General features: G+C 45.1%; 1 protein-coding gene and 1 long non-coding RNA gene across 2 annotated transcripts in view; both read left to right on the plus strand.

The window, feature by feature from the left end:
* LOC132830226 (multidrug and toxin extrusion protein 1-like) overlaps positions 1 to 15,274 on the plus strand; it is a 116,585-nt gene that overhangs the window by 22,236 nt on the left and 79,075 nt on the right. The window contains exons 13-14 of the mRNA XM_060847759.1: positions 2,806 to 2,882; positions 6,250 to 6,375. Of these exons, the coding sequence (XP_060703742.1) occupies positions 2,806 to 2,882; positions 6,250 to 6,375 (203 nt within the window). The remainder of the gene's footprint in view (positions 1 to 2,805; positions 2,883 to 6,249; positions 6,376 to 15,274) is intronic.
* On the plus strand, positions 8,672 to 12,067 carry LOC132830386 (uncharacterized). Its single transcript, XR_009646366.1, has 3 exons — positions 8,672 to 8,757; positions 10,589 to 10,649; positions 11,999 to 12,067. It is a non-coding gene; the product is annotated as an uncharacterized LOC132830386 (long non-coding RNA).

Here is a 15,274-nt window from a genome sequence, read left to right on the forward strand (position 1 = left end):
AATTTTCAAGGTGTTCAATTTCCACATCCTTGATTATCAACTCCACCAATTTCCCCACCGCAGAGATGTGAGACTGACTGACTGGTCTGTAATTCCCTGGTTTTCCTCTTTCTTAAAATGCAGAGTGACGTGCAATGATCTAATCCAGAGGGATGACTCCTGAATCTCGGGAGCTTTGAAAGATTATAGTTAGGTCTTCTACAATGTACTCACTACTTCCTTTAACATCCTTGGGAAACTGTTGGGTCCTGGGAATTTGTCACTCTTTAATTCCAGTAATTTCCTTACGTTAATTTTATTCAGTCCCTGTTCCCAATCCACTATTAATTTCCTTGGGATTTCAGGCAAGTTATCCTCATTTTCTCCTGTAAATACTGAGAAAAGGTCATTATTTGACATGTCTGCTGTTTCCCCATAGCTAGCGAACATATTCCTACTCTCTGTGGACAAACATTGTTTCTGATCAGCTGCCTTCCCTTTATCCAACCATCAACATTTCTTTACATTGATTTCGATGTCCCTTGCAAGTTTCCTTTCATGATAGTTTTTAAAAGCTGCTTTGGTGGCCTTTCCTATTTGTCAGTATGTGTGCTGTTATTTTTGAATTTTGATAAGCCCTTTCTTTTAGTTATTTGCTATCCCTTATCTCTTTAGTTGTCCATGGCTGTGTTTTTCTCAGGGTTATAAACTGGTTTTGTACTGTGTTAACTCTTTCTATAAACAATTTCCACTGATCTTCAATTGTTTTACCCATTAACAGATTTTCACAGTTTACATTAAACAGTCTTTGTCTCATCTCCTTAAAAAAAACAGCCTTCTATAAACCTAAAATTCTAGTAGCTGATTTGTGCTTTTTGCTTTCAAATGCTGCATTGAACTCAATCATGTTATGATAAATGTTCACGCACGATTAGTTACTAATTAAATCGGACTCATTACTCATTATTAAATCCAATATTGCTTGTCCCTTGTTGCATCCAGGACATATTGCTGTAGGAAACTTTCCTGAACACCTCCAGACATTCACTGCATTTCTGACAGGTGCTTGTCTGTCTCTCCCAATCGATGTTCAAATTATAATCTCCCCCATTTTGTCTTTGTTACAGACTTGCCTAATGTCTGCAATTATACAAACTAGCACTTCACAGCTGCTCCTGGGATGGTGGGGGGTGGGGGGGGAGGGGAGGGTGGTGGCTGTGGGGGGGATCTGTACCCAACATCCATGACAGTTTTGGATTCTTTACCGTTCCTGAGGTCCCCTGTATGGTCTTCACAATGCCTTCTCCTCATTATATTCTCCTTCATGTTAGGACACAGAGGTGAACCCATCTGTTAATTAAACCAAACACCCAGAAAAGCTCATCTCACCTCATAATCTGTTAAAATATGCTTGACGGAACTCCCAAATTTCACTATTTAAAGAAAATAATATCAATTTATTCTTTTACTCTAAAAGTGAACATTAAATAACAACTATTTGCAACTCTAAGCCCCATTTCTCTTAACAGCTTATTGCCTGCCTCCAACTCAGTAACAATATGCTATTAAAATTATTAAAATTATGTCAACTGAATTTCAAAGCCAGACAATGGCTGTCATTATCTTCTGGCTGAAGATCCCCCTGGGTCATCTTATTTCTTTTTACAGTGAAGAAGATTCATATGATAAGGCACCTTTGATAGAGTATTTCAGTATCTTAGGTCTCTCTCAATAGCAGTTGCTTTGTCCGATTTTCAAAATGTCTGCCCTTTTTATATCCCCAACGTTGCATCGTCTCATTGGTTCGATGTTGGCAAAGCAATAAATTCAAACTCGATTGGGTTTTAGTATCCTGGGGTATAATTTAAAGTGATTGGTTAAATTTGAATTTTTGTCAAAACAGCAACTAATTCAGGTATCTATTACATAGCCAAACATTACACATTTTCAATGTTCCAGTGCATTTTGACTACTCTCGTACGCTCTAAGAGCAGAACAGCATTCACTCTCTCTTAAAGGTACAGTACACATCTTCAACTTCATAATCATTAAAGTGATTCTGTTTTTAATCAGAAAGTCCAGTTCACCTCCTCTGCTATTTCCCCTGTCTGTCCTGTCAACCTTATATCCTAATATATATTGTTCCCAGTTCCAACCATCCATGTCTCAGTAATGGCTACTATATCACAATCTGTAGTTTGAATTTATAATTTTAGCTCAATTAACGTGGGCGCACGGTGGCACAGTGGTTAGTACTGCTGCCTCTCAGCACTAGAGACCCGGGTTCAATTCCTGCCTCAGGCGACTGACTGTGTGGAATTTACACATTCTCTCCATGTCTGTGTGGGTTTTCTCCGGGTGAATTGGCCATGCTAAATTGCCCATAGTGTTAGGTGAAGGGGTATGGGTGTGGACTTGTTGGACTGAAGGGCCTGTTTCCATACTGTAAGTAATCTAATTTAATCCTTATGCTCTGTGCATTTGTTCACAAACTCTATTTGGGCCATAACCTGCCCCTGAACATGGATACTTTATTTGCCTGTTTGTTATTTTTCTCTTCTGGTTTTAATCAATAGGATTCTTATAGTTTTGCCATTCCCTGACCTAGCTGAAGTGAGATTCCTAACTGTTTCTTTCCACTCTGTCGTGTTGTTTGTTTCTGAAATTGTATTGACTATCTCCAAGCCCTCGCCCTCAGAGATGACAACAGCAGAACAGCTTCTTGGGAAACCAGGGAAGTGAATCTTGAAGGCTAAATAGACTGCCTGAATTGCAACATGTTCACTTTGAAAAGTATAATCTAAAAGCATTTTTCTCTTGGAACAGGCAAATTGTTGACCTGGTTTCCAGGACAATACCAATCGTGGCTCCTGTCCACCTGTCTGATGCCATCGGCTCGGTGAGTGACTGGAACATGACAATTCTGCTTCAAAGTCCAGTTCTCTACAGACCCTGGCGTGGGGCATCACCAGAGGGAATCGGAGACAAGTCTTTGGTATCAAATCGCCAATCTGCACTGTCAACTGGGTTGCCTTAATATCCATGACTCCACCTCTCAATATTTCCCTTTGTGTCTCATGTTATAGAACATAGAACATAGAACAATACAGCACAGAACAGGCCCTTCGGCCCACGATGTTGTGCCGAACATCTATCCTAGATTAAGCACCCATCCATGTACCTATCCAATTGCCGCTTAAAGGTCGCCAATGATTCTGACTCTACCACTCCCACGGGCAGCGCATTCCATGCCCCCACCACTCTCTGGGTAAAGAACCCACCCCTGACATCTCCCCTATACCTTCCACCCTTCACCTTAAATTTATGTCCCCTTGTAACATGTTATGGAGTACAGGAATAGGGAAATGTTTCTGCAACTGTACAAGGTGCAGTGAGACCATGGTGAGCAGTTTTACTCCCCTTATTTCAGGAAAAGTATCATTTCATTGCAGGCGGGTCAGAGAAGGTTCACTAGGATGATCCCTGCTTTGGGAGGGATTGTCTTATCAGCAAAGGCTAAACAAGTTGGGTCTCTACTTGCTGGAGTTTAGAAGAATGAGAGGCCTACCATGAAGAAGTTCTCCTCCTCCCTCTACAAGGATCTCAGTGAGTCTCCCTCCAGGTTTGGCTCCACCATCATGACCTGTCCTACCTGTCCATCTTCCTTCCCATCGATCTGCTCCAGCCTCCTCTCTGACCAATCACCCTCACCTCCATCTACCTATCGCTTTCCCAGCTACCTTCCCCCCCCCCACCAGCCTCACTCTCCCGCCCTCCTAGCCTCCCCTTCCCCCCTCCCATTTACCTTTCAGCCCCCTTGACCCACAAGCCTCACTCGTAATGAAGGGCTTTTGCCCCAAACGTCTATTCCCCTGCTCCTCAGGTGCTGCCTGACCGGCTGTGCTTTTCCAACACCACACTCTCGACTCTGGTCTAGGGAAGCTGTTGTTATGAAGACTTATGGGATCCTTGGGTTTGTATTTTGGAGTCGGGACGTCATGTTGAGGTTGTGCAGGATGTTGGTGAGACCTCCTCTGGATTATTGTGTATAGTTCTGATTTCCCCTGCTAATATTATTAAATTGGAGAGAGTTCAGAAAACATTTGCCTGGAATGGAGGGCTTGAGTTATAAAAATAGGCTGGGGCTTTTTTCACTGGAGTGTAGGAGGTTGAGGGGTGGTCTTATAGAGCCTTATAAAATCATGAGGGGTATAGATAAGGTGAATAACAAGGGCCTTTTCTCTCGAGTGGGGAAGTTCAAACAAGGTGGCATATTTTTAAAGTGAGAGGCAAAAGTTTGAAAAAGGACATGAGGGGCAACCTTTTTACACACAGAGTGATTTGTGTGTAGATTTCAGGCTGAGATATATTCTGAATCAGTCGGGAAATCAAGGGTTATAGGGGAAGGGTCAGAAAATGGATGTGACAAATGTCCTCGAATGGCCACGATCCTATTGAATGGTGGAGCAGGCTCGAGGGACTGAATAGTATACACCGGTTCCGATTTCTTATGGTCCCATGGTCTCTTTCCTCCCATTGTATTGAAATCAGCATAATATCCTCTGAGAGCTTCTGAAGTGCTTGTTCTTTACCAACTGTACCAGGTGATATATTTCAGAAAGCCAGATGGTAAGGATAGAACTGGAACTAATCTCCACATTTTTCAAAACATTTATTTACAGAGGAACACATTACAAGCATGCACCTCCTAACATAACCACCATAACTTTAGCCTCTGTCTACTTATAGAATCATAGCGATGTACAGCACGGAAACAGACCCTTCAGTCAAACCCGTCCATGCCAAACAGATATCCTAATCCAACTTAGTCTCACCTGCCAGCATCTGGCTCATATCCCTCTAAACCCTTCCTATTCATATACCCATCCAGATACCTTTTAAGTGCTGTAATTGTACCAGCCTCCACCACTTCCTCTGGCAGCTCATTCCATACACACACCACCCACTGCATGAAAAAGTTGCCCCTTAGGTCTCTTTTATATCTTTCCCCTCTCACCCTAAACCTATGCCCTCTAGTTCTGGACTCCCCAACCCCAGGGAAAAGACTTTGTCTATTTATCCTATTGTGTCCCTCATGATTTTATAAACCTCTATAAGGTCACCCCTCAGCCTCCGACGCTCCAGGGAATATGACCCCAAACTATTCAACCGCTCCCTATAGCTGGGAGTTGGGGTGGGGGAGTCCAGAACTAGAGGGCATAGGTTTAGGGTGAGAGAGGAAAGATATAAAAGACACCTAAGGGGCAACGTTTTCACGCAGTGGGTGGTGTGTGTATGGAATGAGCTGTCAGAGGAAGTGGTGGAGGCTGGTACAATTACAACATTAAAAGGTATCTGGATGGGTATATGAATAGGAAGGGTTTAGAGGGATATGGGCCAGATGTTGGTAGGTGGAACTAGATTGGATTGGGATATCTGGTCAGCATGGATGAGTTGGACCAAAGGGTCTGTTTCTATGCTGTACATCTCTATGACTCTATACAGGAGCAGAATTAAGCCATTTGACCCATCGAGTCTGCTGCACCATTTGGTCATGGCTGATATGTTTCTCAACCCCAATCTCCTGCCTCTCCATGTAACCCTTGACCCCTTTCCTAATCCAGAACCCACCCATCTCTGTCATAAGTACACTCAATGACTTTGCCTCCACAGCTTTCTGTGGCACTGAGTTCCAAAGGTTCACCACTCTCTTTCTACTGTGAGTCGAATGTGCCTGTGTTCTCTGGAGTTTAGAATACTTAGTGGTAATCCTGTAAAACAAATAAAATACACTTTCAAATTGATGAGGAAGTTCAGTCACATGGGCCAAATGGACTATATCGAGGATTTACCAATGTCTGGGCATGTCCTTTTAAAGTCACAACTAATGAACATTTCCTGTATTTACACATGGCTTCTTTACATTGTCCTGCATTACATCCCGACTTTCATAGAAACTGATTTGAGTATAGACTACAGAACAAAGCCTGTTCACAAACTGGATACAACAAGAGATGAGTTTTTGACTTATAAAACCATAAGATATAGGAGCAGAATGAGGCCATTTGGCCCATTGAGTCTGCTCCACCATTTGATCACGGGTTGATACGCTTCTCAACCCCATACTCCTGTCTCCTCCTGCACACTCCTACTCCTACATCTGATGTCCTTACGGATAATTTTTATTCCATTAAACTCTGGACAGTTGGCGCTTCCCCTTTCTTTGCTGGAGTTATGACATACACTAATCTTGTACTCCACAGGGAGTAGCCAGTGGGATTGTCCGAGGAGCTGGGAAGCAGAAGATTGGAGCAGTTGCTAACCTCGTTGTATTCTATATTGTTGGGATCCCTGTTGGAATCTCGTTGATGTTTACCGCAAAGCTTGGAATTCTGGGTAAATCTTGGTCACCAGGTTCAATTTTCTGTCAATACTCACCCTGATACATTGGGGCCTAGTAGGATCACCATGGTTACTACACATAGTGAGGAAGACTGAGTCATTCGCCTATAATGTACCAGGAAGTCATGTGCTCTCACCTTCCTTTAATTCTTAAACACGGCCTTCTATTAAAAATCTTAAACAATATGCTCTTATATTGTGCCACATCCTGATAACTCCTGATCGCGGAGCTAACAAGAATTTCTCCTGTTCCTGTGCTGTCCCTCTGCCATTTTGAACCTTTCTCAGGGATTTCCTAGTCAACTTGTTCAGAGATGTTATGACACACCCCTGGAGCAGGTCTGACCCGAACCCAGGCCTCCTGGTCCAGAGACGGAGCACTACCACTGCCTTCTATCCTGGTGGAAATTCCAGCAAACGAAATCCCTTTTCACTCCATGGTTCATGAACACCCAAATATTTGATGTTACTGTCGCTGTTTGGTACAACAGAGAGGCCTTCTGGGTCATAGGGAGTGAAGTTAAGAGTTATCCAGGGTCTGGAGTTAGAGGTACAGCAGACCTGGTAAAGATGGCAGATTTCCTCCTTCGAAGAGCATCAGTGAATGTGATGTGTCCTGACAAGAATCTATTAGTTTTATAAATATTATGCAAGAGACTAGCATTTTGTTCCAAATCTATTTGTTGAATTTAAATTGATGTAGTGCTGTAATGGGGTTTGAATGAAAATTGTTGGAGCATTAGTCCAGGTTTCAAGTTTACTGGATATAAACGAGGACTGCAGATGCTGGAAACCCGAGTCTGGATTAGAGTGGTGCTGGAAAAGCACAGCAGGTCAGGCAGCATCCGAGGAGCAGGAAAATTAATGTTTCGGGCAAAAGCCCTTCATCAGGAATAGAGGCAGGGGACCTGCAGGGTGGAGAGATAAATGAGAGGGGGTGGGGGTGGGGAGAAAGTAGCATAGAGTATGGGGGTGGGGATGGAGGTGATAGGTCAGAGAGGAGGCTGGGGGAAGAAAGCAAAGAGTTAAATGGGTGAATGAGGGTGGAGATGAAGGTGATAGGTCAGAGAGGAGGGTGGAGTGGAGAGGTGGGAAGGAAGATAGGCAGGCAGGACAGTGCTGAGCTGGAAGGTTGGGACTAGGGTAAGGTGGGGGGAGGGGAAATGAGGAAACTGGTGAAGTCCACACTGATGCCCTGGGGTTGAAGTGTTCTGAGGCGGAAGGTGAGGTGTTCTTCCTCCAGGCGTCAGGTGCTGAGGGAGCGGCGTTGGAGGAGGCCCAGGACCTGCATGTCTTTGGCAGAGTGGGAGGGGGAGTTGAAATGTTGGGCCACAGGGCGATGGGGTTGATTGGTGTGATTGTCCCGGAGACGTTCTCTAAAGTGCTCTGCGAGGAGGTGTCCAGTCTCCCCAATGTAGAGGAGACCCAGTAATGAGACCACTATATGATATATTAGCAGAAGTAGCCCTTCAGCTCATTGAGTCTTCTCTGGCATTCAGTGAGATCATGATTACCTTCAAGTTCACTTTCCTGTCCTTTTCCCCACAAGTTTAGATGCACTTACTGATCACTTACTTACTCTCTGTCGCAGTCTCGAATATATGCAACAACCCAGTGTCGTCAATCCTCTGCTGTAACAAAATCCACAGATTCACTCCCCACACAGAGAAGAATTCCTCCTCATTGTCCAGCTTAAGTATCTGACCTTTTACTCTGAGATGGTACCCTCTGGTCCTAGACTCTCCCAGAAGGGCAAATAACCTCTCCCCAGCTACATTGTCAAATCCCCTGAGAATCTTCAACCCATACAGTGGCACAGTGGTTAGCACTGCTGCCTCACAGCACCAGAGACCCGGCTTCAATTCCCGCCTCAGGCGACTGACTGTGTGGAGTTTGCAAGTTCTCCTTGTGTCTACGAGGGTTTCCTCCGGGTGCTCCCGTTTCCTCCCACAGTCCAAAGATGTGCGGGTCAGGTGAATTGGCCATGCTAAATTGCCTGTAGTGTTAGGTAAGGGGTAAATGTAGGGGTATGGGTGGGTTGCGCTTCGGTGGGTCGGTGTGGACTTGTTGGGCCGAAGGGCCTGTTTCCACACTGTAAGTAATCTAATCTCACTTGTTCACAATCCAATGAGTCTCAGGTTGAATCTAGTCAATCTCTCGACATCAGTAGTGCTATTCACCTTGCTACCATTCCCTTGGGAACTTCCTGCTCTGTACGCTGAGCCACCTTTACAAACCCAATCAGCGCCTCCAAAAGTGTGCCTCTTGTTGCCTCTCACAGGACTTTGGACGGGATTGGCTATTGGTACCTTCCTGTTGTCTTCTCTGCTTTTGACTTTGCTCTTCAGGATGAATTGGGCCACGGCAGCACAAGAGGTAAGCAGCTTATTGCTCCATGTAGTCGTGTGGGGCTGATCCGATGTGACGTGCTCAAATCAAGCTGAGGGGTGGGAGGCAAGTCAGCTGGAAAACTCCCATCCGGAATTCCATGAGATCCTGTTCTCTCTGAGAGTGACTGTGGTGAGTGGACCACTTACTCCAGAGGGCTGGCCCACAACCCATTCGACGTAGATGCAGGAATACACAGGAATAGACCCAGCTCACATAGACAGGCTCATGTCCAACAGTTTGCATTTATATGTCTAAAGCATACCAAGGTGTTTCAGGGGAGTGGTCATCAAGCAAAATTTGACATTGAGTCATAGATATTTACAACTTGGAAACAGACCCTTCTGTCCAACTTGTCCATGTGACCCAGTTTTGCAATCAAACTAGCCCCATTTACATGCATTTAGTGATTTCTCTCTGTGCCTATCCCATCCATGTACCTTTTTAAAATGTTTCTTGATCTGAGCCATGCAGATGTCAGAATCAATGACCGACAGAGCCTAAATAATGAGATAGAATTGGAGAAGCTTCTGAAAGAAGGAACAGTGAGGAACAAAGAGTTTGCGATTAATTCAGGCTGTAATAATTGTCACTGCTACAGTCAGCACCCATTCAATCACATCACTGCCAATAAATTGCAGCAGGGAGGTGTGTCCCTAGTCTCCAAGATTTACAGCACTGTGTGGGTGTGTCCCTACACCCTGGGGGTACAGCACTGTGTGGGTGTGTCCCTACACCCTGGGAATACAGCAGTGTGTGGGTGTGTCCCTACATCCTGGGAGTACAGCAATGTGTGGGTGTGTCCCTACACCCTGGGAGTACAGCACTGTGTGGGTGTGTCCCTACACCCTGGGAATACAGCAGTGTGTGGGTGTGTCCCTACATCCTGGGAGTACAGCAATGTGTGGGTGTGTCCCTACACCCTGGGAGTATAGCAGTGTGTGGGTGTGTCCCTACACCATGGGAGTACAGCAGTGTGTGGGTGTGTCCCTACACCCTGGGGGTACAGCATTGTGTGGGTGTGTCCCTACACCCAGGGAGTACAGCACTGTGTGGGTGTGTCCATACACCCCGGGAGTACAGCAGTGTGTGGGTGTGTCCCTACACCCAGGGAGTACAGCACTGTGTGGGTGTGTCCATACACCCCGGGAGTACAGCAGTGTGTGGGTGTGTCCCTACACCTTGGGAGTACAGCACTGTGTGGGTATGTCCATACACCCTGGGGGTACAGCACTGTGTGGGTGTGTCTCTACACCCTGGGAGTACAGCAGTGTGTGGGTGTATCCCTACACCCTGGGAGTACAGCACTGCGTGGGTGTGTCCCTATACCCTGGGAGTACAGCAGTGTGTGGGTGTGTTCCTACACCCTGGGAATACAGCAGTGTGTGAATGTATCCCTACACCCTGGGAGTACAGCACTGCCTGGGTGTGTCCCTATACCCTGGGAGTACAGCAGTGTGTGGGTGTGTCCCTACACCCTGGGAATACAGCAGTGTGTGGGTGTATCCCTACACCCTGGGAGTACAGCACTGTGTGGGTGTGTCCCTATACCCTGGGAGTACAGCAGTGTGTGGGTGTGTCCCTATACCCTGGGAGTACAGCAGTGTGTGGGTATGTCCCTACACCCTGGGAGTACAGCGGTGTGTGGGTGTGTCCCTATACCCTGGGAGTACAGCAGTTTAAGCAGGGCGCTTATCACCATGGTTCCCTCTTAACTTTGTGACTGCTCTGAGGTTCTGGGCTTGCCGATCATGGGTCTGATCATTGAATGTTGAATAAAGGGGCAGTTTAATATTTGACTCCATATGTTTCCCTTCAGGCTCAAGAGAGAACGGGACTGAGGAAGGGAACCGGACCTAGCATGATTGCCTCTGGCTTTGGTAATGACACAGATACAATACATTTGCTCTGACGCTACCTAAGACCAGGAAATGTACTCATGAAGTTGTTGTGCTTTTTTGTTTCATATAATGTAACAATTTGAAATTAGTGAATTATAGGTGTGGCAATTATATTTGTTCAGGAATTAGGTTTGGACTGCGATCAATGATCTTTTTTTTAACTTATTGGATGTTTGCCTCCCTGACTGGACTAACACTCCTTGCTGTTTGCTTGGGCAGTTAAGAGTCAACCATATTGCTGTGTTGGCTGGAGTCACAGGTAGGAGACAAGATTTTCTTCCCTGAAGGTATTAGTGAACCAAATGGGCTTTTACAGTAATCAACTGGCTAGCTTTTATTCTGATTTTTGTTGATTCCCATTTCACTGACTACTGTGGTGGGCTTTGAGTCCAATGCCCCCAGATCATTAGCTTGGGCCTCAGGATTATTAATCTAGAGACTGTGCCACCACTTCCCTCACAGCATCCAGTTTGTTCCTCACAAAGTTCTCTCAAAAGGACATGCAATACTTTACCAAATAACCACATTTCTTTTACTGGAGAGGTTTGGAAGTTGCTTGTGAACAAGAGTACTCCAGCCTACTCCAGACAGGAGATGGACCAACCCACTGAATGTACAAACTCCAATGTTTACTTCTGTTTGTTCTATCGTGGGATGCAAGCTTTGCTCACAAGGCCAGTCAATGTGGCTCATTCCCTACTTGCCCTTGAAAGGCTTGGCTTTTTCAGAGGGCACTTAAGCATCAACCAAATTGCTGGTGGTCTGGAGTCACGTGTACACCAGACCAGATGTTTACATCCCTGACTGGGCCAACACTCATTGCAGCTTGCTCGGGCTTTTCAGAGTCAGCCACATTACTGTGTTAGGTGAAAGTGGGTACTGCAGATGCTGGAGATCAGAGTCAAGATTAGAGTGGTGCTGGAAAAGCACAGGGACTGAAACACCGATTTTCCTGCTCCTCAGATGCCACGTTACTGTGTTGTCTGGAGTCACATGTAGGTTGGCAGATTTCCCTCCCTAAAGGGCATTGGTTTTTAGACCAATCAGTGCTTGTTTCCTGGTTACTATTGTTGAGACTAACTTTCCAGATTTTTATGTTAATTGAATTATAGACATGACACTTACGTTTGTTCAGGAACTAGGTTTGAACCGCTGTCAGTGATATTTTTTCTCCCCTCCCCCATTGTGAATTGAACCCACGTGTTAGCCTGTGCCCCTTGATGACCAGTTCACTGACATTACCGTGACGCCACTGAATGTGGAAGCCTGTGTTGACTTTAGACATGGTGTTAAAGATAATTGTTGCTTCTAAACCTCTTGTGTTCCAGATCTTGTAGAAGATGGTGCCTCAACGTTGTCACAGGGTCAGGAAGAACCCTATCAGCTTGAACACACTGTATTGCTAGCGAGTAACCCAGCAGTTGGCATCCTGTCACCTGTCCAACTGCTCATTCGCCGTGGTCTCGCCGTTGTGGCAGGGTTGGTGGTTCTGGCAGTCGGCATCACCTTCCACTTCACCGTTTAGCGGTAACGTTTGAGGAACTCCCACTGAAGACTTCCCTGCTTGCTTCCAAGGAGTGAAATAAATACAAAGAACTCTGGCAATCCGAACCATCGAGTGCTGGAGAAGGGCAGCAACTGTGGAGAGAGGAAAGACAGCAAAACCTTAAAAGGGTCGCTGGACACAAACCGTTAAATCTGCTTCCTCTCTCCCCGGCTGCTGCCAGACCCACTGAGTTTTTCCAGCGATCTCTGTGTTTGATTGAAAACAAAGACAGAGGTTGCTGGCAAAGCTCAGCAGGTGTGGCAACATCTTTGAGGAGAAACGTGTTGGGTCCGGTGACCCTCACTTTGGTCTGTTTTTGATTGACTGACTGACTGAGAATGATAGTCTTTCTGTACAATGGGACTAATCATTCGTCCATATCTGTGATAAAAAATCTCGGATAAGTGATTTTTCTTTCCCCAGGATGTTAAATTTGGTTGTTTTTTTTGGTGTGGATGGGCGAATTTGCGATTTTCCCATATCGCTCATTCCCTCCCCTGCTGCATTCCTGCACACCCACCTGGTTGTTGCTTCATTGAAGTCAATAGGATGAACATCAGCGTGAGGGCAGGGGTTAGGGGTAGGGGAGTGGTTTATAAAGATAGATGTAACCTCTCCAAAAGGTTACTGCCTTAGTGGGAAGTGAAACTCATTGAGTTCTCTGAATCATTGGGCCCAGTTCAAGTGGATCTCCATCCAATTCAAAGGAAGTGGTGCAAGTTTGACACCAGACTTTTGAGGGGGGAGGTGAGGAGACTTTTGGCTTGATAACAATCCACAAACTTTTATTCTGTGTTGGATTTGAGTTCAAGCCCTTGAGCTGAAAGACAATGGGGCTAATGCATGGTAGCAGCCAATCAGTTCTCCCTGTTGCTGCAGTTTGTATCTGATTTTCTTCTCCCAATTATTCATGTAGTTAGATTGATTTTTAACGCGATGGGGATATCCATATATTCTACCAATAAAGTGAAAAGTAAAAACTGTTTTATCTGCAAAATTGCTGCTAAGTGATCTGGTTCGATGAGAATATTCAGAGGGAGGGTGGTAATGTTGGGTCCATGGTGTGAGAAAGAAAAACAGATTGATTGCTTGACCTCGAAACAATAGAATTACGCTCAACTACTAGCCAATGTTTGAATCTATAGTTTGCAGTGCTCTGATTGGCTTGCTGGTTCCCTGTTGACTTACTGGACAGAAAATGTTTGGTTGTCCCTAGAGGGAATTCTCAACAGTGGAAATGTGAAGGACAGGAGGTGACACTTAGTGCTGCTCCAAGTTCAGTCATAGAATCACAGTGTGGAAGGAGGCCATTCGGCCCATCAAATCTGTACCGACCCTCCGAAGAGCATCGCACCCAGACCCACACTCCTTTACCATATCCCATAACCCCACATCTCCCATGGCTAGCCTTGAATACCACAGACAATTTAGCATGGCCAATCCACCTAACCTGCACATCTTTGGATGGTCATCGTCAAACTCTTAATGCCATTTTGTTTTCTTAAATTAAGTTCAGATTGCACTATCTGCTGGGCATGAAGAACATTACGGGATTAATTGTTGCCCAACGATACTGTAAGGCCATCACCTGTCCTGGAGGAATAGCATCTTTACCAGGTGCTGGTTTTAAGAAGGTGGGTGACCATCCAGAAACAAAATGGATGTGTCCAACAAAACAGTCTCCGCAAAATGGGCAACTGGTTCAGTCACAAGCATGAATTGCATTTGTGGGGCAGGTGTCAGCTAGCTCAGTTGGCTGAATGCCTGGTTTGCGATGCAGAGTGCTGATAGTTTGATGGGTTTGTTTCCTGCATGAAAAAAAGGTCTTGCTCTCTCAACCTTGCCCCTGAAATGAGGCATAGTAACCTTCAGGTTAAACTCAGCACCAGGTCAGGAATAAACTCTGTTAAAAACAGGATGCTGGATACATATACAAAACTCAGCAGGTCTGGTTGTGTTTTTGGAGGAGAAAGTGAGGTCTGCAGATGCTGGAGATCAGAGCTGAAAATGTGTTGCTGAATATTCCTGTTCCTTGGATGCTGCCTGACCTGCTGCGCTTTTCCAGCAACACATTTTCAGCTCTGGTTGTGCTTTTGCAGAGCAAAACAGAGTTAATACTTTGAGTGCGGTGGAACTTTTCTTCAGAAGCTGACTTGCTATTTCTAGGACGCATTGCACTGTGTAGATGTTTTTTGTTAATGGAAACTAATCTTTCTGGCATCCCCCAGAATGCCTTGTGTTCTTACACATCCCAAAAACATGACTTTGGTCTTTGGGAATTGCGATTTCTCATTGAGGATACGTTCTGTACTCTGCAACATTTTCGAAACTACTCTGCCTCTGCGGACAAACTTCTTTTCAGTCTGACTGAAATGCCATCCATGTGACAGCTTAATAGATCCAGCTTTATGTAAAGCAGCCCGTAAACTGAATGTGCAAAAAATGCCAGACATCTGAGTTTATTGCAAATTTAGGCAAAAGTGAGGACTGCAGATGCTGGAGATCAGAGTCAAGGTCAGAGTGATGCTGGAAAAGCACAACAGATCAGGCAGCATCCGAGGAGCAGGAAAATCGACGTTTTGGGCAGGAGGCCTTCGTCTGGAATCATGTCAGGCTCATTTGTTCATTGTTATGTAAAGATGATTGTTGTGGTTTATGTGTCTCACCACAATGTATCGTCTAAATATCTTTCCAATGTTAGTTAGGAAACAAAGAGCTTCGGGTATGCTTCTAACAAACAGCTATTTAGAAGCATTTGGATGTTTCTGTGATAATGTAGTTGAGTTATACAAATCATACTCTCCCAGTATCAGGGACATTAACAATAGGAGCTTCACAGCACTTTTGTAGAGACACTGATCCAGGCTTTCAGTAGTGGCAAAGTGTAATAATAACCTGCATCTGTATAGTGCCTTTTATGTAGGAATCCATTTCACTGTGTTTTTTTAAATGAAATAAATATAGGCCCACAATATGGGTTAGGGGTGACAGGAAGAAAGGATGTGCTGCAATTTGGATAGGAGATGCAGAGACGTTAGGAAGGAGACATGGATAGAAG

The sequence above is a fragment of the Hemiscyllium ocellatum genome, chromosome 31 (assembly GCF_020745735.1).
Source record: "Hemiscyllium ocellatum isolate sHemOce1 chromosome 31, sHemOce1.pat.X.cur, whole genome shotgun sequence".
In the NCBI taxonomy this organism is placed as follows: domain Eukaryota; kingdom Metazoa; phylum Chordata; class Chondrichthyes; order Orectolobiformes; family Hemiscylliidae; genus Hemiscyllium; species Hemiscyllium ocellatum.